General features: G+C 41.1%; 1 protein-coding gene across 1 annotated transcript in view; it reads left to right on the top strand.

Annotated features, from left to right (window-relative positions):
- Positions 1 to 710: 710 nt before the first annotated feature.
- Positions 711 to 24,560, top strand: part of LOC135218615 (exportin-1-like) — a 73,289-nt gene continuing 49,439 nt past the window's right edge. The window contains 4 exon segments of the mRNA XM_064255049.1: positions 711 to 1,059; positions 16,497 to 16,613; positions 23,838 to 23,906; positions 23,909 to 24,014. Of these exon segments, the coding sequence (XP_064111119.1) occupies positions 1,054 to 1,059; positions 16,497 to 16,613; positions 23,838 to 23,906; positions 23,909 to 24,014 (298 nt within the window). The 5' untranslated portion in view covers positions 711 to 1,053.

Here is a 24,560-nt window from a genome sequence, read left to right as displayed (position 1 = left end):
CGTTGCATTTGTAATCTCAGGCCGCGTGGACGTCACAATATTCTGTCGTCACATAATCTGACGTTTTGAAATGGACAGAAATGGTTAAAATATTCCGCAAAAATGATGTCGTTGATTTTACAAATGCCAAAAACAAAGAAGAAATGTTTTGACTTAAAGCGATCAGAAACGCGCATGAATCACACACGGCAAAGAAAACGGCTTTTTGTAACCGGGACGGCGATTGGCCGGATTTCTGCCGCGAGGGCCAATCAGAGGCGGCGGTTAAACGCGGGAAGACAGTCCATGCTTATGGCGAGGGGGACCACAAAGAAAACATTAAAAATTTGCCATTACCGGATCGCTATTGGCAAAGTTGGGCACCACAGAGGAGGCTTATGAATAAAAGTGGCGTCTGAGGGGCGTTGCGAGGGCGGCGGCGAAGGGCAGCGCCGAATAATGCCCAGGGACGAAGAGAGGCTCCTCGTTCGCGCGATCCGGTTTGCACCAGTTTCAAACCGAAGTTTTCATGGCGTAAAGATTGAGAAGGTGTTGCAACGCGCCCTCGCAAAACCCCTCTCCAGGCCCCTCTCTGCCGGATTCCGACACAGCTTCGGGCTGTCCCGTTGTGCCTGACGATCCCCCCGAGGCGTTGTCGTGTGTATGTCCCGAAATACGCCGCCCCAGCGCAGCCGTAGGAAGGAAGGAAACCCCTGCTGAAGAAGGTGAGTCGAGTCGCGGCTAATGGCGGGTCGTCCGTCTCCTTCGCTTCGTTCTTCGGCCGCTGCGCATCGGGTTCCCTCCTCGCTCCCGGATTCCTCCTCCGTTCCAGTTCGTTCCGGACGGCCGTCGTGCCACGCCTTTGGCGTTCCTGCCGGGAAATCCTCGCCACATCTCGCGCAATATCCTCCCAAAGGTGGACGTCTCGTCGCCGCCGCCGCCAGAAAACTCGTGATTTTTCGCCCGTCCGATTTTCCCTCCCCTTCGAGAAGTCCCTCCGGAGCACGTGAGAGGCTCCCTTGCCCCTCGGCCATCACGTAGGACCTCCCCAGAAGGAGAGAACGCCACGTCGTCATGGTTGTAAGTCCTGTCGCGTGGGTTTTTTTTTTTTTTTTTTCGGAAGCGGAAATCGTTCGTTGGGGGCGCAGCCTTTTAGGCCTAACCTTCCCCAGACCGAACAGGATCCCGAAGGGAGGAATTATTCCTACGTCAGATTAAGGCCTATTTCCAGCTCCTCCTTGGTTTTTACCACTTTAGGTTAGGTTTTCCTCCCTCCTAGGCCTGAATTTTCCTGATTGTTTTGAATAGGCCTACTAGACCCTGTTCCACGTCCTACGCAAAGCAGATGTAGACATAGGATAGGTTTATCTAGCCTAGGCCTTGTCATATAGGGGAATATAGGTTATATATGTGATATTCTTTGTTCGCTTAGGGTCCCCCTCGGCTCTGTGCGTTCAGGGTCTATTTCTACTATAGGCTTAGGCTAGGGCGTGCTTGAAGGCATTCAGTTATTTCACATTATTTCCAAGGCTAACCCTAGGCTAGGGAGAATTGGGTATGATTTAGTATCAGTTTGGTTGTTCGGTTGATCGTTGACAACGTGGTGTCGCTTATTAGGCCGTCCTTATTCATAATGTATTACTACGCTGGGCTGTACTGCTTTGTCATGTATCATAGGATGATGAAAAGCTCTCGGTTGTGTAGATTAGGCCATACCAAACTTGTAATTTACAAAATTTAATTGCGCAGTCGTGCTAAATTTGATCATAAAATTGAACGTTCTCCGTGTGTGGTTGTAGGGTAAAAAACCGCGTGGTATAGGGGTGGACCAGGTACGATCAATGTGTACAACCCAAAGAAAAGTACATTATAACTCGTCCTGACACCGGAGTAGAGGTCTTTAGCTCCGTTTCTCACCAACAAGAAGTCGCGTCTGATGCCCATCTCCAATGTCAGGGCGTGTTATAATGTACTTTTCTTGGGGTTGTACACATTGATTGTACTTGGTCCACCCCTGTACCATGCAGTTTTTTACCCTATAACATAATGAATTCTGCATTCTCACAGGTATTGCTTCATTAGACCATGACGCATGGCACTGCTCCTGGGATTTACGATGACGAAAACAGACTACATATTCCAAACCTAACCTGGAGCAGAGGATCCATGTCTGATGTTACAAAGATTAAGGGTAGCATATCCTGGGCCGTTAGATTGACTTAGATAGGGAAAAGTTGTCTATAATAAACATGGTGCATTACATATGCAAAGAAGAGGTGTAGTTCTGCATTCTTTGAAGATCTTGATAACTATACAATTGCGATGGACATCTCATGGGAGGAAAGTAGTTGGAAATTTCGTAAAGCAAACATTGGGTGCATTTTAGATATTAGGCAATGCTATAACCAATATTTCAGAACATTGGCTATCCAGTAACAAAAATCGCAGTGATACCTTTACTGTCTTGCCAAATACGTACTTCTAGTGGTCTTACTAATTTGCTCGTGTTTTATGTACTCCTGACCAGAATTGTTGGTGTTAACCACACATTTATATTTTCCCAGTTTTTGACAATAGCAGCTTCACACTCGATTGCAGTGAAAACCCACAAAAATTGATCGAATTGGACTACAGAAATTGTTCTAAAATATACAGTACAGTCTATTTAGAGGATAGGACATTAGCAAAATCCTTGGGTTTGTTTTCCTAATCAGTATGTCACTGAACAGCCTAACCTAATCGGTTTGGCTATTCAGTCAATCGTTGACATGTCGTTTATTAGGTTGTTGTTATTCTTAATATATTACTACGCTGGTCTGTACTGCTTTGTCGTGTATTGTAGGATAATACAAAGCTCTTGATTGTGTAGCCGAGGCCATATCAAACTTGTATAGGGTAAAAAACCGCATGGTACAGGGGTGGACCATGTACGATCAATGTGTACAACCCCAAGAAAAGTACATTATAACGCGTCCTGACATCTGAGGTGGGCATCAGACAAAGACCTTTACTCCGGTGTCATGACGCGTTATAATGTACTTTTCTTGGGGTTGTACACATTGATTGTACATGGTCTACCCCTGTACCATGCGGTTTTTTACCCTAATACGAAATTTAATTTAGTGAACGGTTTGAATATGATTGGAAAATGGAACATGTTCTGTGCATGTGTGTTTGTGTGTAACATTAATGAATTCTGCATACTCATAGGGTAAAAAACCGCATGGTACAGGGGTGGACCATGTATGATCAATCTGTACAACCCCCAAAAAAAAGTACATTATAACGCGTCCTGACATCGGAGATGGGCGTCAGACGCTACTTGTTGTTTGTGAGAAACGGAGCTAAAGACCTCTACTCCGGTGTCAGGACGCGTTATAATGTACTTTTCTTGGGGTTGTACACATTGATCGTACATGGTCCACCCCTGTACCATGCGGTTTTTTACCCTAAGTGTTGTTTCATTAGACCATGACGCATGGCACTGCTCCTGGGATTTACGATGACAAAAACAGAGAATGTATTCCAAACCTAACCTGCAGTAGTGGATCCATGCCTGATATGGTTACAAAGATAGAGGGTAGCTTAGCCTGGGGGGGGGAAAGTTGGGCTGACCTAGAAATAGAAAAGTGCTCTTATGGTAAATATGGGGCTTGACGTAAGCAAACAAGAGGTGTAGTTCTGCATTCTTTGAAGATCTTCAAAAGATTGAAGTTTCGTCAACATAATGTGATATATGAAAGCCCCATACGAACTAAAATAAGCATGTGACGCTCTTCGTAAAATATGTTTTCAAGGCAGTTTTGTAATCCAATATGGCGGCTATCGAGTGGATGGAAGGGTCTGTTCACGGACTATCCACCATCTTTCCCAGCCTTCCCAGCACTCATTTGAACTATGTTAGCGTATATATGTAACGTTTATTGATTACTCAAGATGCAGTTGTAATCAGCACAATAAAAACAACATTTTGTTGCCTATATTAGTGAAAGTATGAAACTTGTTATTCCCGGGGTCATGGTTTGAACTGAATTCATTTTTACCTTGTAATCGGTGGTTTTTAGCCTTACTGCCATCACAACTGAAACTTCACAGTGCTTATTTGATTGTTATTATACACATTTTGGTCTCAATTCACTCCACATTGCACTTTAACCAAGTTCTCTTCCTGGTTCCTAAGCGCGCGCCACAAACAGTTACAAACAGCAGACGACGACACTGCAAAGTTTTATTCCCTAAATTGTTTACTTTTCTCGTTATTTAGTTCAACTTTACTTTGTTATTTGAAAATGTTAATTTAATTCATGTCTATTATCGAAGTCTGTATTAGTATTTTTATTTTCTTTATTAACTGTATGCCAGAAATAAATGTAACCTTTAATCTTTGCATGCTAAGAATGGCAAAATCATCGTTGACACATTAGTGGAGCTTCACACATATGCCGATGCATTATTATAAGCTGTTTCCATGAATTCTAGTTGTCATAGTAGTAATGCAATAATGATAAAATTGCTTTAATATTTATGTATATATACTTCCAATGCATAGCCTAATTTCACCAATTTCCACGTTTTGTGTAAATCTTATACCCAGTTTGGAGGGTGAACACATACCGAATGGCGAGAGAGAGAGAGAGAAAGAAAGGAAGAAGGAAGGAAATGGGTGGCAGTGGATGGGGGGGGGGGTATGTGGAGCTTTTTATGCGTGTTCTTATGTTATTCTTTACTATTAGTGATTCATGATACCCTAATAAATTACGGCACTGGGTGTAATGCACTATAGCAAAATCTCGTTCTGATTCGAGTGTTCGTTACAGAAATAGGTATTGCCCAAAAACGTGCCTGCACTGACTCTGAAACCCATAGTAGGTATGCTGCTTAGTTGCCAGTCAAGTTTTTTGTAATCAAGTATTTTTTAGAAGCTAGCTATTGAATAAATTTGTATTTTTCTCAATCAAAACATATGCCCCTCATTGCTAACTTTCCTCTTTGAACGACTTTCTGGTCATTGCAAATTCGGCCTCATAATTTCTTATGATGCGAAAACAGACAGAGGCCCAGGGACCGAAAACGATTGCGTCACACTACGGCGGTAATCCGGCAGTAAAACATCTGCGTATATCCAAAAAGTAAATAATTAAGATATATATGCACATTACAATTATAACAATTACATTAATAGCTGATAACAATCTGCATGAATAACTGGTAAACTGTTCTGCAAGAAAGTTGAGTATAGCAATTATTTACAATAGGTACAAAAGTCAAGATGTCATGACGTCATATTACAGGACTTAAAAGAACGTTCTAATTCCGAAAAATAATTACTTAAATTTGAGTCAGAATCGAGTTACTTTTTCAAAAACGAATATTTTCAAATTAATCATCATAAATACGTATGTAAAATATTGATGTTTTACTATTTATTTAATAAATTATCTAAGTGCACGCTTCGTCGTCGTCTTCTACCAAAACAGTTGTTTACTTAAAAATGTCCTGGTAAGTTTCCGTGTACCGATTGTTGCGATGAAAGTGCCCCAGCGTCTGTGGGTACAAGTGGTGTGCGGATTTATCACAGGAAATGGGAAGTTTGTTGACACAAGCGACTCCGTAAACGTCGAAATGGCGTCAATCTTCTAAAAAAAAAAAAAAAAGAAGCGTAAGTAAAAATTTTGAAAGCATTTTGGTGAGATTTGCACTGCGTTGGACACCCTTTTCACTACCCTCTGTTTAAATCTTAAAATTTGGCCTTAATTTCTAACTTTGGAAAAAATACTTAGTACTTCGAAAGGAGAGTAGAGGTCTTTAGCTCCATTTCTCACCAACAAGAAGTCGCGACTGATGCCCATCTCTGGTGTCAGGACGCGTTATAAGTACTTTTTTGGAGGGTGGTATGCTACAATCGTCGTTGGCTTGATGCAGGCCATGCGGTGTTTTACCCTAGTAGCAAATTTTGTAAAGCAAACAATGGGTGCCTTATAGATAGTAGACAATCCTTTAGCAAATATTTCTGAATGTTAGGCTATCCAGTAACAAAAAATGGAAGAAATTTGCAGTGATACCTTTATTGTCTTGCCAAATACATACTCCTAGTGGTCTTGGTACATTGCTTGTGATTTATGTACTTCTGACCAGTATTGTTGGTGTTAACCACATATTTATATTTCCCCAGCTTTTGTCTATAGCAGCCTATGGCTCGATTGCAGTGAAAACCCACAAAAACTGATCAAATTGGACTACAGAAATTGTTCCAAAATATACAGTACAGCCTACTTGGAGGATAGTACGTCCGCAAAATCCTTGGGTTCGTTTTCCTAATCAGTATTTCGCAAAATGCAACATTAAAGATGAAGATGTCACAATGGCAGTTGCAGAGAGGTTCCTAACAGAACTTAAGGGTGTAGTACATACAGTATATTTCTAACTGTGTGGGTGCTAAAATGCAAACATTTCTTCTTGTCACATTCCCAGTAATTGGCTTCTCTTAATCGTGTGTAAGAGAAACATCAATGGTAGGAATTCCTATACTTCTGGATGAATAGATTGAGAAGATATAGTGTCACCTTTCAAATAAAAGGCAGCAATTGTTAAGATGGGTTCTAGTGAAAAATGGCCAAATTCCTTAAGTGTAAGAACATATGAAAAGTGCAGAAGTTTATATTGGTAGGCAATTATACCTTAACAGTGAATATTCAACAAGTAACCATCACCTCCCAAGTGCTTGTCCATGAAACGGAGCATCTGAAAACAAAAGTAGACTTAGATGGTGATGCATGCTGTTTATTTTAATTCGTGAATATGCAATTTGTTTGCTTACGCCTTCTATTATGTGAAAAAAATGTCAAAATAAGTATTGTTTGGCCATTTTTCATAATTAGTTCAGTGTTTGTGAGGAATTCAACCGTTTTTTGTACTGCACTTGGAGTTGAAGTTATGATCAGTAGAGTGTTTTCTGATTTTATAGTACGAATACCCCACGTATTCGTGTTCTCCGGATTTGCGGACTCATACATTCGCAGATTTTTCCCTGGAACAATTTGCCTATTCACAGAATTTTTTGTGAGAAATATCCACAAATTCCTGTTTTTTGTTGCGAGTCCCCCGGGTTACGGCGGGGTTCCATTCTTGAGACGCGTCGTAAGCTGGAACGTCGTAAAAAATCTTAAGAAAACCTTACGTTTAATGCTTTGGGTGCATTGAAAACTATGTAAACTGCATTCTTATTGCATTTTTCATGAAATATTGATTATTTTTTTTTGCATTTTTGGTGTCATATTTTACCTGCCAGATGAGTGTTGTAGGCATCGTAACCCTGGAAATAATGTCTGATGAATATAATTGAGAAGCACCTTAACCTCGGAACGTCATAAGCCGAACCCGTCATAACTCGGGTACTGACTGTGTAAACATTTTTAGTGGGTTTTTCTTGATTTTTAACTAACAAAATAGGTTTTATGCATCTTTATAGAGGTTCCAACTATTTGCGGTGGCTGGGGGGATCTGGTACGCATCCCATGTGAATACGGGGGACCACTGTATAAAACTAATTCAGTGTATTTAATGTTAATTGCACATTTCTGATAAGTTTTTCTGTCTAGCATAGTAGTCTTAAAACGTGTTAAGCTCGATAAGTTTTGGACCCAATGAGATGATTAACAGCTCTTCTAGGGCTGCCCTGAAGGATTAGATATTTTTACGTGGCTAGGAACCAATTGGTTTACGTAGGAACGGGACCTACTGCTTAATTTGGGATCCAAACCACATTACGTATGTCGAGAAATGAATTTCCATCACCATTTGGTTTCGTGTTGGCTGAGCCAAGACTCAAACTTCGGACCACCGGATTGGTAGCCTAGTGCAAAATCCTCTCGTCCAACGAGGAACTGAGGCCATAAATGAAACTCTATTCCCTCAACGTAATATATTTAGCCCTAGATTGATACACATCATTTTATGGCTTTGTTTTTTATTAGATCCAGAATTATCACAATAAATTTTATATAAGAAAATAAAAATAAAAAATCATCCAGTATTAGAGAAAAAAAGTCCCTATCGAGCCTACAAGGCATGGACCTTCACAAGATGATTCATCTTTTCCAGGTGTCTCAACTAGTTCCTTCTCAATCAACCATTTATTTGGGGATGAGGATTAATTTTCTGAATTTTCGAGTTGTTCTGTCATAAGTCAAAAGTACAGAAATTCCTTAAAAAAAAAAAAAAAAAAAAAAAAAAAAAAAAAAAAAAAAAAAAAAAAAAAAAAATCCTTAAATTCATGTCTCGTCTATCTTGCTCAGCCAAGGAATGGATGAGCCTACTGGGAAGTTTCTCATCCATGGAGAAGTTTGTACCTCTGGGAAGTTTACATACTTGGGTGTTGCGGTTTTTCCAGAGGGCCAACTGGCACAGGAAGTGTCTCCCGGACTCCTTTGTCTTTCCCATCACTCCTGAAATAAAGGAGGACCTTCGATTGTGGTCTGTAGAAGACTGTCAGTAGGAAGATTGCTACACCCCCTGAACCCTAACCTAATGATGTATTCAAACACGTCGGATCTGGGTTGGGAAGTTCTCAACGACTTGGAAGTGTCAGGGGAAATGGTCTCCAGCCGAAAGGAAGTTGCACACAAATATCAGTGAGCTGAAGGCGATTCATTTGGTTCTTCAAAACTTTGCATTGGAAATGTGCAACAAAACTGTAGTGGTCCATTCGGACAGTATGACTGCACTACCCTATGTCTAGAATCAAGCAACCACGCAAATTTTTCTGTGTTCGAAGCAGCCAAGGATCTGATGTGGGCATAAGGAAACTGAACTTAACGTTATTACACAGTTCATCCAAGGCAAGACGAACATTCTGGCGGACGGATTAAGTCACGCCAAGCAGGTCCTACCGACGTCGTGGACACTGCTACAGGTATGCACCGACCTGTGGAAACAGTAAGAGGAGCCGTCGTTAGATCTGTTTGCAACGTTGAGGAACCATCATCTTCCTCTATTCTACTGTCTAGCCCCAGATCTGCAAGCTTGGGTGAGACGCAGTGCTACGAGATTGGTCCAGTCTAGATGTTTACACTTTCCTCCATTCAACATGGTGAGGGAGGTGCGTACTTAAGAAATTCGTGTCCCACAGCAATACGGCGACACTAGTGGCTCCTTTTTGGCTGCAGAGGAAGTGGTCACCAATCTTCTTGGCCCTTTGGTAGACTTCCCAAGACTGTCTTGGAAGAAAAGTCTTCTCCGACAACCCCATTTTTACAGGTTTCCCCAAAACTTATCCATTCTCATTCTAACAGGCTTCAGACTGTCAGGGAACTTGTCAGAGCAAAGGGGTTTTCAAGAGAAGCTGTGAAGGCAGTTGCAAATTGTAGGAGACTTATCTTCTACTGCAGTCTATCAAGCAAAGTAGGTAGTGTTTAGAGGGTGATGCTGAGATAATAACATCTCGTCTTCTAAAACTAAGGACTGACTACATCTACTGAAAAAGGGTACAGAGCTATGTCAAGTTTGGTATTTATACATAGAGGACTGGACTTGTTGACAAATCAAGATATTGGGGACTTAGTCTTTGGGTACATCGAAGCAAAAGAAATCTACTATAATCGCCTGGAATCTGGATGTGGCCCTGAATGGGTGTCGCACTCTGTTCGAACCTTTAGTCTTATTCATTAAGACATTTGACAAGAAAGATGCTATTTTTAGCTATGACCGAGAGAGTAGCCAAATTGCAAGGCCTTGACAAAAATGTGGAATTCTCTCAAGGGAATGCAGTACTATGTTCATTAATCTTAGGATTTTTATCTGAGAACAAAGATCCCTCTAATCCTTGGCCGCAGTCATTTGTTATTAACATTTTGGTGGATATACTGGACCCAACAGACCAGGAGAAGGTATTGTGCCCAGTTTAAGAACTGCATTTGGGAAGTGCAACAGAAAATTCAAGAGGATGATGTCCTGTTGTGCAAAACGAAAGCACAGGAGATAAGCACAGTAGCAACTTCATTGGCTTTCAGGCAGTCTCTCTCCGTTTCCACGATCTTGCAATCCACATTTTGGAGATGCAAGTTGGTGTTCCCTATGCATTATATACCTTCACAATACTGAAACAGTATATGAAGAATGCTGCACATAATGTCCATTCTTCGCAGCTGGCACAGTATTGGGTAGCGAAGGATTTTTTTTTTTTTTTTTTTTTCCTCTCTCTCTCTCTCTCTCTCTCTCTCTCCTCTCTCTCTCTCTCTCTCTCTCTCTCTCTCTCTCTCTCTCTCTCTCTCTCTCTCTCTCTCTCTAACACCTCGCCTTGTATGAGGGTTGATTAGTAGTTATATGGGGGAATCCTGGGAGCACTGTGTGTTTGGAGTGCCCACCAATCTTTCATGTGTAATGGTTTGGTTGGAAGATTTTAATTTGGTGTAGAATTGTTTTCTGGTTATTTGTGTTGGGAAGGGGCACATTATATATAATATTTATGTGTGTGTATTGTTAGCTTTGGCAACCTGCGGTTTAATCCCATGTTGCAAAGCACCCACTAGAGTAGAGGGGGACTGTTTAGAGGAGCTTCAACCAGAGGCTGTACAGATCTACTGTGGTCACCTCACAGGAAGCATTACAAGATGCCACCTAATTTACTAATTTAATTCATCTTTATTGAATTATATAAGTATATGGACACCGAAAACAATAGAGTACTACACGATTTTTTTAAATTTTGATTGCCCGCAAAAGTAGTCACTAAACACGTAGCTATGTAATTATTTGGTTAGTAGTATGTGTAAAATCTTATTTTGTTATAAAAATGTCATGGTTACTTTCAGCATAAGCATTCAAAAATTTTGCCATTATGCATTCAGTAAACTTCAATAGTGGCTATAGAAATTGTGCGTAAACAGCAGGACCAAGGAAATACAGCCACCTTTAGTTAACAAAGTAATATTACCAAATCCCTGACTTTGGATATATATATTTCATAGAAATTGTATTAGGTGTTTATTTATTTTTTTTTTTTATGTTCCTTTTTGGTTTATTACTAGGTCATTTTTATCATTTTTTATATTTTTGTAACAATGGTGCCCTGTTGGAGTTGTTTTAAGAAAGATTAATATCTGTGTAGTCTGTGAAATGGATTTAGTACAGACAATCCCCAGTTATTGGGGGTACTGTTTATGGCGCTTGACTAGCGGCATAAGATCGACGATTTATGGCACTGTAACAAGCCAGGTTTTGGTTAGCACCATAAATTGCCAAGATTCTGTTAATGGCGGTTTTCACTTACCAGCACCTTGCCAATAACCGGGGAACTGCCTTTACTGTATTTAAGAAAGATGGTTTTAGTTGAAGGTTATAGGATTTTCAAGCTGGTACACTAAGGAATTTTAAGCAACAATTGTTAGTACTCTAATAGTTTACAAAAATTTTATTTAAATGAGATTGTTTATGTGAGAAGGGTTTATTTTACCCATGATACTGCTTTTGAGTACCAAATAATAGGTGACACCACTGGTAATATATGACCTTGGTTCAGGTTAGGTTCTGTGGGCTGGGTTGGCATTTCCATCTATTTTTCCTTAGGGAAAAGCAATAAGATAACATGACCAAGTTATATATGCAAATTTTTCTTTGATTTGGAAGTGCCTCAGATCAGGTCAGGTTGACAATTCCTGGAGGCTCTCCAATCTGGTCATTTTATGGGGGGTTTAAGGTTAATACTTGTCTGAATTTCTTAAGAGTTAAATGGAGGTACTCTATCTAATAACCCTCCAAAACCAATGCTGTAGTGCAAGTTGATTGCATTCATGAATTTCCTTTTTGTAGTCCCCAATTATTGCTAGACAAAGGGCAATTGTAATGGGTTTATTATGGCTTTTCCAGTGGCATTTTCATTTGTTAGAATCACAGAACTTTTTTTTTAAATACTGCATTAAAGCTAAGAAGTAATGTTTCCTCAGAAAGATATGTTACCATGTGACAAGAAGGTATGTTCGCACACTTTCTAATAGTGTAACCTAATAGCCTGGTTGAGCTTTTGCTGTTATCCTGTACAAGAGCTACATTGCATTATTTGGTTGTACCTTAATGTTAGACAGGGCCTTATTTAATGGGATAGGCTAGGTTACAGAATCTTAATTATTTCATTTAGCATAGTGTCCCCAATTAACCCAACATAGCCTGTAAGTGTCATGTTGTCTTGATGCTATTCCCAAAGCAAAGGGACAGAAATGTGGCAGCTTGTTTTACTCTCTCTCTCTCTCTCTCTCTCTCTCTCTCTCTCTCTCTCTCTCTCTCTCTCTCTCTCTCTCTCTCTCTCTCTCTCTCTCTCTCTCTCAAGCATGGCTAAAAATGCTAAGTCATGCAACAGATTTCCTTTTCCCGTCTCAGTATGTATGGTACTGTATAGCTAATGCCCTTTTTATTTATTGAAAAGGATGTCAAGTGTTGCAATTTAGTGCATTGTTGTCCAAGCATAATTTGGCTTTTATTTTGCTTTGCATTGACACATTCTCTGGATTCTTTTTGAAGGTTTCCTCCTGAAAACCAATCCAGACAGCACTGGCTGAAACAGACTGAAGCCAATTCAGCCATTCGCTAAAGGGGAATGCTCTTGCATGTTAGGTCTTTACCTTGAGAATTGATTGCACTCTCTCTCTCTCTCTCTCTCTCTCTCTCTCTCTCTCTCTCTATCTCTCTCTCTGTCCTCTCTCTCTCTCTCTCTCTCTCTCTCTCTCTCTCTCTCTCTCTCTCTCTCATTTTAGGTAGTAAAGCCCCTGGACTTTAGTTTTAACAGCAGCTTTTCTTTCCAGTTACACTATAATATTATATATATATATATATATATATATATATATATATATATTATATACATATATATATATATATATTATATATATAGATATATATATATATATATATATTATATATATATCTAGATATATATATATTTATATAATATATATATCTATATTATATATTATATATATATATTAAACACACATTCTTGCAGTGTATATTTGCAGGGTTTTTGTGGCTTTTTGTAGGTGTATACTGGTTTACTTTTTCATGAGTAAGCAAGATGCAGAACCTCTGTCTTGACATAGTAATTTTCTAATGTCCAATGAGAAGTAATTTCTATTTACAGGAGTTTGAGTAGATTGTGAAGTGCACAAGTTCTTGGATTCGTAATGACAGCTCAGGCAGGAAACAATTATTTTTCTTTTTTCATGTTCTGACATTTCTAGCATGTCAGGCCACTTATAACACTGCTGTGTGGAGTTTTGTCAAGGTTTTTATCAAATATTCTGGGTGGGAAGAAAGTGCTTTGAACTACAGAGTGCAATATAGATATCTAACAAGCAGCAGCACTTACTTAAGGAAAATTAATTGTACAAAGAGGTTATTTAGGGTAGTAAATATGAAGAGATCTTGCAGTTAGAAATGGTTGGAAGGTGGTTGTCCTTGACTGAGTACAAAGCCCTCTTAAGGGGGTGGGGGGTGGAGACTGCCCAGGTTTTTTTTTTTTTTTTTTTTTTTTTTTTTTTTTTTTTTTTTTTTTTTTTTCCTTCTTCTTCTTCTTCTTCTTATATATAGAATACTAATTATCTGAAAAATGCAAGATGAGGATGAACTATTAAGTATCCAAAACGCATTCTTGTTCATAAAGGAGCTTACCTTAAAGGTTTCTTGTATTATGAGTTGTGCTTTCTTTTAGTCACTGGAGTGGTGATACATATTATCTTAATCAAGATCAAGAAACTAATTGTATTTTTTCAACATTAAGAACAATGACACATATTTAAAGAAAAATTTTTTTTTTTCTTTAGCATTTTAAATCGTAGAATTCTGTCAGTTGGTAGCCCTGACATTACTCACCCAAACACTTGTGCTGGAGGCTTATTTTGTACTCCTCTCTGTCAGTAGTCATGGTGTTTATTTGTAAATTACAATAGACTACATTGTGTGTGAATTTAGAGGTAATACTTTTTGCTTTTGGTTAAACTTTGTACCTGGCTTTTCTAGGGTTTATTTTAAGGGTTTTAAAATCTGTTAATCTGAGAATGTTGATGGTTAAGTGATATTGAATTTGTTGTTTTTCCTAGCCATGTGGCATTTCATTTTGTTGCTGTGCTGGTGGGAAGTTGTGACATGAATAGAAAACAATTTGGATTGTGTAGATTTAGATATGAATCCAGTGTTGGAAATATTTTAGGCCTGAAAATCCATAACATTGTCAGTAGGATTGTATTGAATAGCATTTGGGAGGAAATATTTCCTCATAACCTTCATGGGTGTGATCTGTTGTCCCAGTTCATTCATAAGGAGACAAGGGATCCATAATAAGAGGAAAATTAAGGCATTTACCACAAGAAACCAATTTTTTTTTTTTTTTTTTTTTTTTTTTTTTAAATTTTTTTTTTTTTTTTTTTTTTTTTTTAATGAAACCATTTTCATACTAAGCAATTACAGCCCAACTTGTTAGATTCCAAAGGACAAGAGACCCCAGTGCTCATGTCCAGACCACCTCATAAAATTTTCATCTATCCTAATGTCAGACAAAACTTTCAGAGGTGGGAAGAGGGCACAACATTTTATTGTTAATGGTTAGTTGGAAAGATATTAATTTTCAACCGCATATTCTTATTTTTATGAATAGATTTATCATAATAGCTTGAATTGTAATCTGTTTAGCGAGATGAAGATAACCAATATGAGACTGAATGGAGAGGAGACGTGAGATCAGATGTCTATTCCTTTACCCAGGTGGTGTAATGCAAAATTTTGTATCATTTATAGACAGTGGCTGGAAGTTCTGAGACGAGACGACAAACCAATAGGCCCTGCAAGAAGAGGGGAAGATCGAATCGTCCGCCATTAGAATTCGTCCCAAACATCCCAAAACGCACACATTCTGAAAGACAAACATTACAAAGTTCCCAGACGTGTGAAAGATACAAAAACATAAATGTCAGTACACATTTTCAAGTCAAACACTAAAGCGAAGTAAGGGGTCTTGTCTCTCTGAAGGGGCGATACTCCCTTAGGACAAGGACTAGCCTATCGCCCATAACATAAGCGATGCTGATGCAGAGTTAAAGACGTATCGTATCTACTGCAACAGCATCTGTCCCAAGGAAGTTCAACACGGGAACAAAGAAGGCTTGTCTAAAAAGTTGACGTCCACAGAACTTCTAGTGTGAATAAAAAGAAATAAAGTGCAGGCTACAATAAAAAAAAAAAAAAAAAAAAAAAAAAAAAAAAAAAAAAAGGGCTTGGAAAAGGAGAGCGAAGTGATGAAACCACTCTCCAAGGCAGTAAACGAAAGACTGGCGTATCACGGGGATTCCGTGCTTGGTCGAAGACTGCGTATATGCATAAGTTGCCAGATGCCACAGATTCCTTGTTTTTACAATCTTTCATTGTTTTTACTGGTTTCCAGCTAATGTAAGATTATCCTCTTGTTAAGACCTAAAGTTTGTTAGCTATGAAAAATACAACTTGATTAAAAAGCTTGTCATTTTGTAAAAGCATTTACAGTTTTGTCAATAATCTCCTAAGGTGGAAATACAGGTACTCCGGAAAAATGTCTCCAATTTGCGCTAAAACATAAGGAATGAGAATCGTGAAGATGATAACTATAGTAAATGACATGCCCCTCCTAATAGAGAAAACATGCCACTCCATAATCTTCCAAGTAAAATTGTGAGAAGATATTTTGATGTTGGCAGAGGGCATTTGATTGAATTTCAAGGCCAATAGTGACAGAAGGTCATGAACTTGTGAAAAGAGCTCATGGGGAGGTCTGTGGTGAGGATGCACAAAACTTGTTCCGACCCAACAGTGGCATTTGTCTGCAGACATAAGAATTTAGGTTAACTGTATACCTAGGAACTTGTCAAGCTGTGTAATAGTCATTATTTCAATGTACAGGCAGTCCCCGTTTACCAGCGGGAGTGCCGAAAAGTGAAAACCGCCATTAATTGAAACTGCAATTTGTGGCATTGATAACCGGTTATCGACGCCATAAGCACCATTATGGCATCTCTGTTTGGTATGTTATTGGCACTGATAACTGGAACTCTGCCTGTTATGGCACCATAAATCATCGTTTTTATAGAGCTAAACGAGTTCACCGATAACAGAGTCCGCCAGTAACTGGAAAGCAGGCAATGTGGGTAGTAGGACCAACACCACTTTTACTTCAGGGACAATACCTCTCTTGAAAAAAAAAATAATAATAAAAGACAAGTGTTTGCATTTGTAGGGACTAGTGACAGTTTTTTTTTTTTCTAAGGTAAATTCAATTTATCCAAGATTTACTACCCATAATCTTTTTTTAACAAACACCCTCATATTATCCACAATTTTTCCTACTTTCTGAAGGAAAAGTCCATATTGAAAAAAAGTTTTATCTCAAAAATTGCAACCTTGTGGTGACAGGTTTGTTAGCTATGAAAAATACAAATTGATGAAAAGTTTTCAATTTTTTTTTGTTTTTTTTATGTTTAAACAATTTCTTTTCTTATTTATTACAGATTGAGAGAATGAGTTTGACTGTTGAGGCGTCGAAGCTTCTTGACTTTAACCAAAAACTTGATATACCATTGTTAGACAATGTCATCGGTTGTATGTACAATGGAATGGGAGAACAGGTATGTTGGATATAATGTGGTTTGTATTTTATAAAAGTTTTATCACAAACTGTATCTTCCAGCTTAGGAGAGGTGTAGGTACACAGTACAGTATGCTCACCAAGCTACAAATGTCCTTGAATATCTCATTTGCTGTACCTCGGAATTAATATATATTTTTATATACATTAACCGAAGGGGAATTTTTTACTTGATAAGAAATTTGTCGGCTGATGGCCGCGAACCATGGAACAAGAATTGTTCATACACGAAACAAACCTTCGGTCTTAACATTAGGATTTACTAGTTTACTAGCGCCAAGCTGGAAACCGGTAGAATTAAAATTACACCTGTGAGATCCAGGGACTAATGGCATCTATACCAGGTCACGGGGCATGTATACCCAGAATGCCACGGCTACCTGTGACCCATCAGTTATTTTCCTCCACCGCCTTTAAGATAAGACGTGTTACTGTCTATCTCATTTAAAGCCGGTTTTTTCAGTTTGCCCCGTTCTTTATCCATTTAATTTTTTCATTCCGTTTCTTTTCTCCAAGTGTATCAGTGTGTGGTAAGTGTATACGTGGTATGATGGAGAATTTTGCCTCAACATCGGATCGTCTACCGCTTCGAAGAGGAGACAAAGGAAATGCCCAGGAGTCAGTGGCTTCCCTTGTTCTAGGTTCCTAACCTCGGTGTCGACGGATCCTCATCCAACGTGTAGTAGGTGCAGGGAAAACGTTATGTACGGTTGCTAATCCGTGTTCTGTTTGTCGCGGTTGGTCGGTGGAACATGGAAGAAGTTCTATTGGGAAAAGCCAATACAAAGAGAAATGGGGGTGACGCCATCTTTGGATGACCAAACCTTACCGGCCTTCTTTGTATCGGTAATAAACCAGGCTGCTCCATATGTTTCTCCACCTGCTTTTGAATTGTCTCATACCCCTTCGGTTTCGTCCTAGCGGTTCTGTATCGGAAACGTCAGGAGGGGCCTTGGGTAATTCTACGCAAGCGCATAGGTTAGATGGTACGTGGTCAGCGCTAGGCCTACCAGGCGTACCAACCTTGGATGGTCTGCTTGCGCATTATATGATGTCACGGTTCCAGCAGGGTCGGCAGCGCTGAATGTTCCTCATCCCCCGGGCTTGCAATTTATGGGAATTAATGCCGCTGCTTCTCCATCCCACTCAGTATTTACAGCAATGCAGAACGTGGGAGGTAATTTGGCAGCAAACGTGCGTTACCAGCAGAAACCTCTCAGTCTCTCCCTACGAGAGCGATGACGTCACAACATACGTCACACAACTCTGAGATGGCAGGCGTGATGACGTCACAGACCGATTCTCGGCCTTTTTCGCTGCACCCAGACGCTAATACGCCTTCTGATCCGTCAATGCAAACTTGTAATGCAGAAGTTACAGGATATAGAGGAGAGAATGAATAAGAGAGACAAAAGAAAAAGTGATTCACCTTCTCGTCTTCCTCTAGTTCGGCGTCATCGCTAAGTCCGATAACGTCACGGCGAGCGCCAGTCAAGCGTTGGAGGAGGATTCGGGAGTTCCTAGCGGATCCTCAGGCCAAGAGAGAAGAATCAATTCTTCCTCTCCTTCGGACGAAGACTGTCATTTCCAAGTCAGCAAGAAGGTCGGAAAATCAGTGGCATTAAGCACAAGGTTGCCAGACGAAGCCGTTCGCAAGAGTCCGAACAAGCGAGAGAGGTGACGGCCGGCGAGCTAGCGGCCGAGGCGGAGTTGCCAGTTCGGATCGCAAAAACTGCGATACCTCTGGTAAAATCGACGTTGGCGGCGAAAGGTTGCAGCAGAGGATGGAATGCATGGTCCCAGTTTCGCCCGTAAGGCCGTTCAAAATACGTACGAAGGACGATAAGGCTCCTATTAAAAGTACAAAAAAATAGAGAGTGGCAACCTCGGCGGATACGTTCGTGGAAGGCAGTGTCCGTCTGGACTCGCCGACGCTCGAAAACAATGCCAATGCTAATAAAGACGAACTACCTCTGTCTTAAGGGAGCCTTCATCTTGGAGATCTAGACGAGATTCTCGCTCTAGATCCGTGAGCAGAGAAAGAGTGAGACGTTCTCGTTCCTGCTGACTATCTGGGATCGAGCCAACAGCGGCCAGCAAAGATCAAAGAGGCGCGGCCGTAGGGGCAGGCGGCCGTGGAATTCCGGGCCGTCTGTCAGAAGATAGAGGCGAGACAACATCTCTCGTGACGGAGAGTGGTACACTAGAGCCGGAGGAAGGAGAAAACCAAGAGTTTCTGGCCTCGTATGCAGAGGTTATTGATTTGATTCGTCAATTCAATAGCCTTTCGGAGAAGACAGAAACACCGGCCAGTATGCTTCCTCCTGGAATTGACATGGCGTTTGGACTAAAGAGGGATACCAAGGTGTCGTATGAATTGCCTTGTTCGAGTTCATGCGGAATCGGTCTTGCAAAACACGTAAACGCAAAGATTGCAGGGAGGGATAATTTCCTTAAGATCTAATAGATCATTTTAAATTTATTCCCCCTCCAATGATAAAGCAAAGGAAATATTATACGACACCGAAGGTCCCTTTGCTGTCTAGACAAATGAACCCTAATGTTGTAAGGTTAAGGCCTGGATTACCCTTGGATCAAGTTAAAATGGAGTGCCCTTCGATGACGTACCAAGAGGCTGCCACGTTAGAAGCAACAGCTTCTTCTGTCTTTCAGGCTGCGTCCTGGTTAGACCTTTGGTCAACAGCAGTGGCGAAAATTGCATCCTCGGAAGCAACAAGGAAAGTAGTAGATGAACCATTGTTCATTAGATTACTACAGTCAGGGTCCAAGGCGATTGCGTACCTGACAAACGTAAGTGCCAATGTTTGGGCAAATATCCTGCTAATGAGGAGAGATGCAGCATTGGCTAGACTAAGCCGCAATGTGGATTTGGATTCCCTGTTAGCAATGAGGAATGGGGATATCTTGGAATCGCAACTACTGTTGCCAGAGGTCATACTGGAAGAAGCAATAGATAGAAGAAGGATGGACACTAACGATAGGTTGGTGCAACAGGCAGTTAGGAAAACCTCTAACAGTCAAACTATTCCTTTGGAGAAGACAACAGCAGATGTCTCGAAAGAAACCAGTGAGACATAGCATCCCTAATAGAGTCAAGACACCCTCTTCCCCAAAGAGGATAACTCATCGGCCCTTTCACAATAGAAACAACAGAGGAAGGGGGAGAGGCGCAAGAAGATAGGATGGGCGCCTGCCATCACTCGGCCACACCAGTGGGGGGTTGCCTGGCAAATCACTGGAAGGTGTGGCAGGAACTGGGGGCAGAGCAGTGGGTGGTGGATGTTCTCAGGATCGGGTATTTGATTCCGTTCGAGGTAAACCCCGCCCCTGACAGATCAACCATTACCCACGTCACTTATGCCCACAAATCTCAGAAGGCCACTATTCTGCAGGACGAAGTGAAGAAGATGATGGAAAAAGGAGCTGTGCAACAAGTATGCAGTCCGAAAAAAAAAAAAAAAAAGGCTTCTACAGCAGGATTTTCCTGTACCCAAAGCCAACGGGGAGTGGAGGACAGTAATAGACCTGTCAACGCTGAATCTGTTTATAAGGAAAACCAGTTTCAAGATGGAAACTCCGAAAACGGTTCTACAAGCAGTCAGAATCGGAGACTTTATGCTGACAGTCGATCTAAAGGACGCATACTTTCAGATACCAGTCCACAGTCTTCAAGGAAATTTCTCCGCTTCAGTCTTGCAGGGAAAGCTTTCGAGTTCAAGGTCCTGTGCTTCGGATTGACACGTCTCCTCAAGTTTTTACAAGTGTTCACCCTCGTGTCGGCATGGGCGCACGCTCAGGGGATCAGGCTGATAAGATATCTGGACGATTGGCTGGTGATAGCAAAGTCCAGGAGAAATTACTCAGGGACAGGGCGGCCCTCCTGCAGCTTTTGTCACAGCCTAGGTATTGTGGTGAATCAGCAGAAGTCGCAGCTGGATCCAATGTCAACGTTTGGAATATCTGAATGGTGATAGACACAACAGAAACCAAGTATTCCCGACAGACCAAAGAGTACAGAAATGCAAACAAGTGGTGAATGCCTTTCTGGGAAAGCAGACACAGCCAGCAAGACAGTGGCAGGTGGTGCTGGGAATCCTAACCTCCCTGGAGAAGCTAGTAACACAAGGAAGGAAGGCATACACCTTCGGTCCCTACAATGGAGGATGAAGGAGTTTTGGTCACCAACAGTAGATCACCCGTACGAGCAAATTCCCTGTCGGCAGAAGTGAGGAAAGCCTTGCTGTGGTGGGTGGACGACGACAATCTGACCAGTGGGTGTCCCCCTTCAACAATCCTCCCCAGACCTCTTGCTGTTCTCGGATGCATCACTAGAAGGCTGGGGAGCCCATATGGAGGAGTTGATGGTGTCAGCAAAATGGAGTTGCAAGGACAGAGAACTCCATATAAACGTGCTGGAGTGAAAAAGCAGCTTTCCTGGCTCTACAAGAATTCAGGGAGAGAGTAAAGGGACACTCGGTGGTATTGATGTCAGACCACACCACAGTAGTAGCTTATATAAACAAGCAAGGAGGCCTAGTTTCTCGGCAGTTACATGTGATGACAGTTCAACTTCACCAGTGGGCTATAGAGAACCTGGTAGACATCAAGGCCAGGTATATTCCGGGAAAAAGAAACATGTGGCCGACAAGTTGAGCCGCAGGGATCAGATTCTGGGAACGGAGTGGTCCCTACACCAACAGGTAGTGGACAGGATGCTCATGTTGTGGGAAGGACCGATCATAGACCTATTCGCAACCAGGTACAACAAAAGTTGGAAGTGTATTGTTCAGTAGTCCGGACGCAGAGGCAGCAGCAGAAGATGCGCTACAACACCCCTGGGACAATCTGGACGTGTACGCATTTCCTCCATTTTGTCTAATCCGTCAGGTTCTGAACAGGGTAATGCGGTCTCAGAACCTCAAGATGACCCTGGTAGCCCCGTTATGGGGCCTAAAAGCAGAGTGGTTTCCAGACCTAACTGGGAACTCCTAGTAGATGTGCCAAGAGAGTTACCTCCATGGAGCAACCTTCTGTGTCAGCCTCACGTGGAGAGGGTACCACCAGTCGGTGAAGTCCCTATCGCTTCACGGGTGGAGACTGTCAAGTATCTCCTCCGAGAGCGAGGGTTTCGCAGGAAAGCAGCAACTCAGATGGCAGGTAATATCAGAAAATCATCTGCGACAGTATACCAAGGGAAGTGGTCAGCATACTGTGATTGGTGTCGTAGGGGAAACGTGTCTCCACTCGGTACACTATTCAGCAGTTAGCAGCTTTCTGATATATCTCAGAACAGAAAAACATGTCTGTATCTGCAGTGAAGGGGTACAGGGCTGCTCTAGCCTCAGTCTTACGAATGAAAGGAGTGAACATATCGTCTTCATGGGAGTTGGCCATGCTGATGAGGAGCTTTGAACAGTCATGCCCACCAAAGGAGCTAAAAACCCCAGATTGGGATCGACCAAGGTACTGAGTAGTCTGACAAAAACCCCACCCTTACGAACCACTAAGGCAGTCACGGATAGGAGCTGACCCTGAAGACAGTCTTCTTATTGGCCCTGGCTTTCAAACCAAAAGGGTGGGGGAGCTACATGGCCTCTCATATCTCATAAAGCACCTCGAGAGGTTGGAGATCAATGGTGTGTGAGTTTGTCCCAGAATTCGTGGCAAAGACCAAAATCCAACAATAGTAGACGGCAGATTCGACTCCTTACCATACCTTCCTTGGCAGACTTTGTAGACAACGACAAAGCTGAAATGCTCCTGTGCCCCGTCAGGGCCACTAAGGGAGTACTTAAAGAGAACAAGGCACCTCAGGCCGGTGCCAGAGGTTGTTCGTAAGTACAGGACGGAACAAGAAGGAAGTGTCCAAGAATACATCACTTTTGGCTAAGGGAGACAATCAGAAATGCTTATACTGCAGAAGACAGAGGGTCAGATAGCCAGGTGGGAGCTAGAGCTCATGACATCAGGGGTGTGAGTGCTTCCCTGGCATTTAAGTAGAACATGTCTGTGGATAAAATTCTGAAAGCTGGCGTGTGGAAGCGCCAAACAACTCACCTCATTTTATTTGAAAGATGTTGCCCATAGATCCTTGGACACCTTTTCCTTGGGTCCAGTGGTGGCGCCCAACAAGTGATATAGTTCATCCAGTGCCCCTGGCGGTCAGTTTGCGTCTAGTCTAAGATGAAGGTATGAAAGTAGAATGAATGGGATGACTGGTCTTTTTTCTTTACTACTTTCTTCCTACTCCTTTAACTACGGGCAATATGAAGGAGATACCGTCATGTGCTGGAACGGACTAGATGCAGGTGAGATGGTCAGCCATACTGTGAAGCTATCTTAGCTGATGATATACTTTTCCAGTAGCAACACACCCCTCTGGATAATAAGGAAAGAGGGTGAAGGTGGATCCAGTCGCAAGGGACGAGTAAACAGTGAGAAATGGTATCTACACCCAGTGGGAGGAAACCAATAGACCCGCTTATATCTTTGGTCCTAGGTTCATTGTCCATTCTCTAGAATTTCCCTATATATTCGGAAATGGATAAGGTGGCAAACTTCCAGTCAGTTGTAGAGACTTACCTCCCTCCAATAGTAAGTCTATCCTAATGTTAAGACCGAAGTTTGTTTCGTGTATGAACAAATACCAAATTTGTAACTAATTTGTATTTTTCATAACTAACAAACCTGAGGGTCTTAACATTAAAGGCCCACCTCGAACCACCCCTCTAGCAGTCTAAACTGGGTTAGAAATATAACTGATGGGTCACAGGTAGCCGTGGGCATTCTGGGTATACATGCCCCGTGACCTGGTATAGATGCATTTAGTCCCTGGATCTCACAGGTAATTTTAATTCTACTAATGGTTTCCAGCTTGGCGCTAGTAAACTAGTAATCCTAATGTTAAGACTCAGGTTGTTAGTTATGAAAAATACAAATTAGTTACAAATTTGGTATTTTAGGATGTATAGTGAAGCTTTTTAGCAGGATTTAGATATGTATGGGAGGGGAAAACCAGTGCATGTATTTTATAGAATGCTAAAATTATGAACACAGCACTGCTTGTGAACTGTGATAAGACCAATAACGAAAGCTTGTGAGACAAGATGAGATATATGCCAGTGAAATTTCTTCATGGTTAATGCCTCGGTAATGTTTTGTGTTCTGCTCTTCCTTCATCCAGCAAAGGATAGCTCAAGAAGTATTGACCACACTAAAAGAACACCCAGATGCATGGACACGTGTAGAATGCCGATACTAGAATTTTCGCAGAACCAACAAACAAAATATTATGCTCTTCAGATTCTTGAACAAGTTATCAATTCAAGATGGAAGGTGTTGCCACGGGACCAGTGTGAAGGTGAGATTTTAAATTATTTCTTGGAAAATATGACCATCTTTGCTGTCTGATTTCTTGTAGGTTCTGCCATAGTTTGCTGTATGAGTTCTTGTAGGGTTGGCACCTGACATTTTCCAGAGGAAGTTTGGTCATGTATGACATGTACTATTTCTACGAAAATGCAAACCTGTCTTATATTTAGAAAGGCATTTTATATATATATATATTATATTATATAATATATATATAGATATATATATAAATAAAAAAACTTAAATCTTGTTGAACAAATATATAAACTTAAATCTTGTTGAACAAAGGTACTCTTATTTTAATCTTGCTGAACAAAGGCACTCTAATTTCATTCCTGCTGCCATACATATTGGGAAAATTTTTAACATCATCAGCTTTTCCATATTTAAGGATATAAGGGGGAGGGGGCTGTCTGGCTGGCTTATGTCATTTTTTAAGGACAGGACTTTGATATTCATACTACTTGATAAGGTGATTTTAGACATCTCTAAAACACACATGATTTTCGCCTCTGACCTTCAGTTTTGTGATGCC

This window comes from Macrobrachium nipponense, chromosome 9 (genome assembly GCF_015104395.2).
Source record: "Macrobrachium nipponense isolate FS-2020 chromosome 9, ASM1510439v2, whole genome shotgun sequence".
Taxonomy (NCBI): Eukaryota; Metazoa; Arthropoda; class Malacostraca; order Decapoda; family Palaemonidae; genus Macrobrachium; species Macrobrachium nipponense.
The sequence above is the reverse complement of the archived record's forward strand: the minus strand, read 5'-3'. Positions and strand labels throughout refer to the sequence as shown.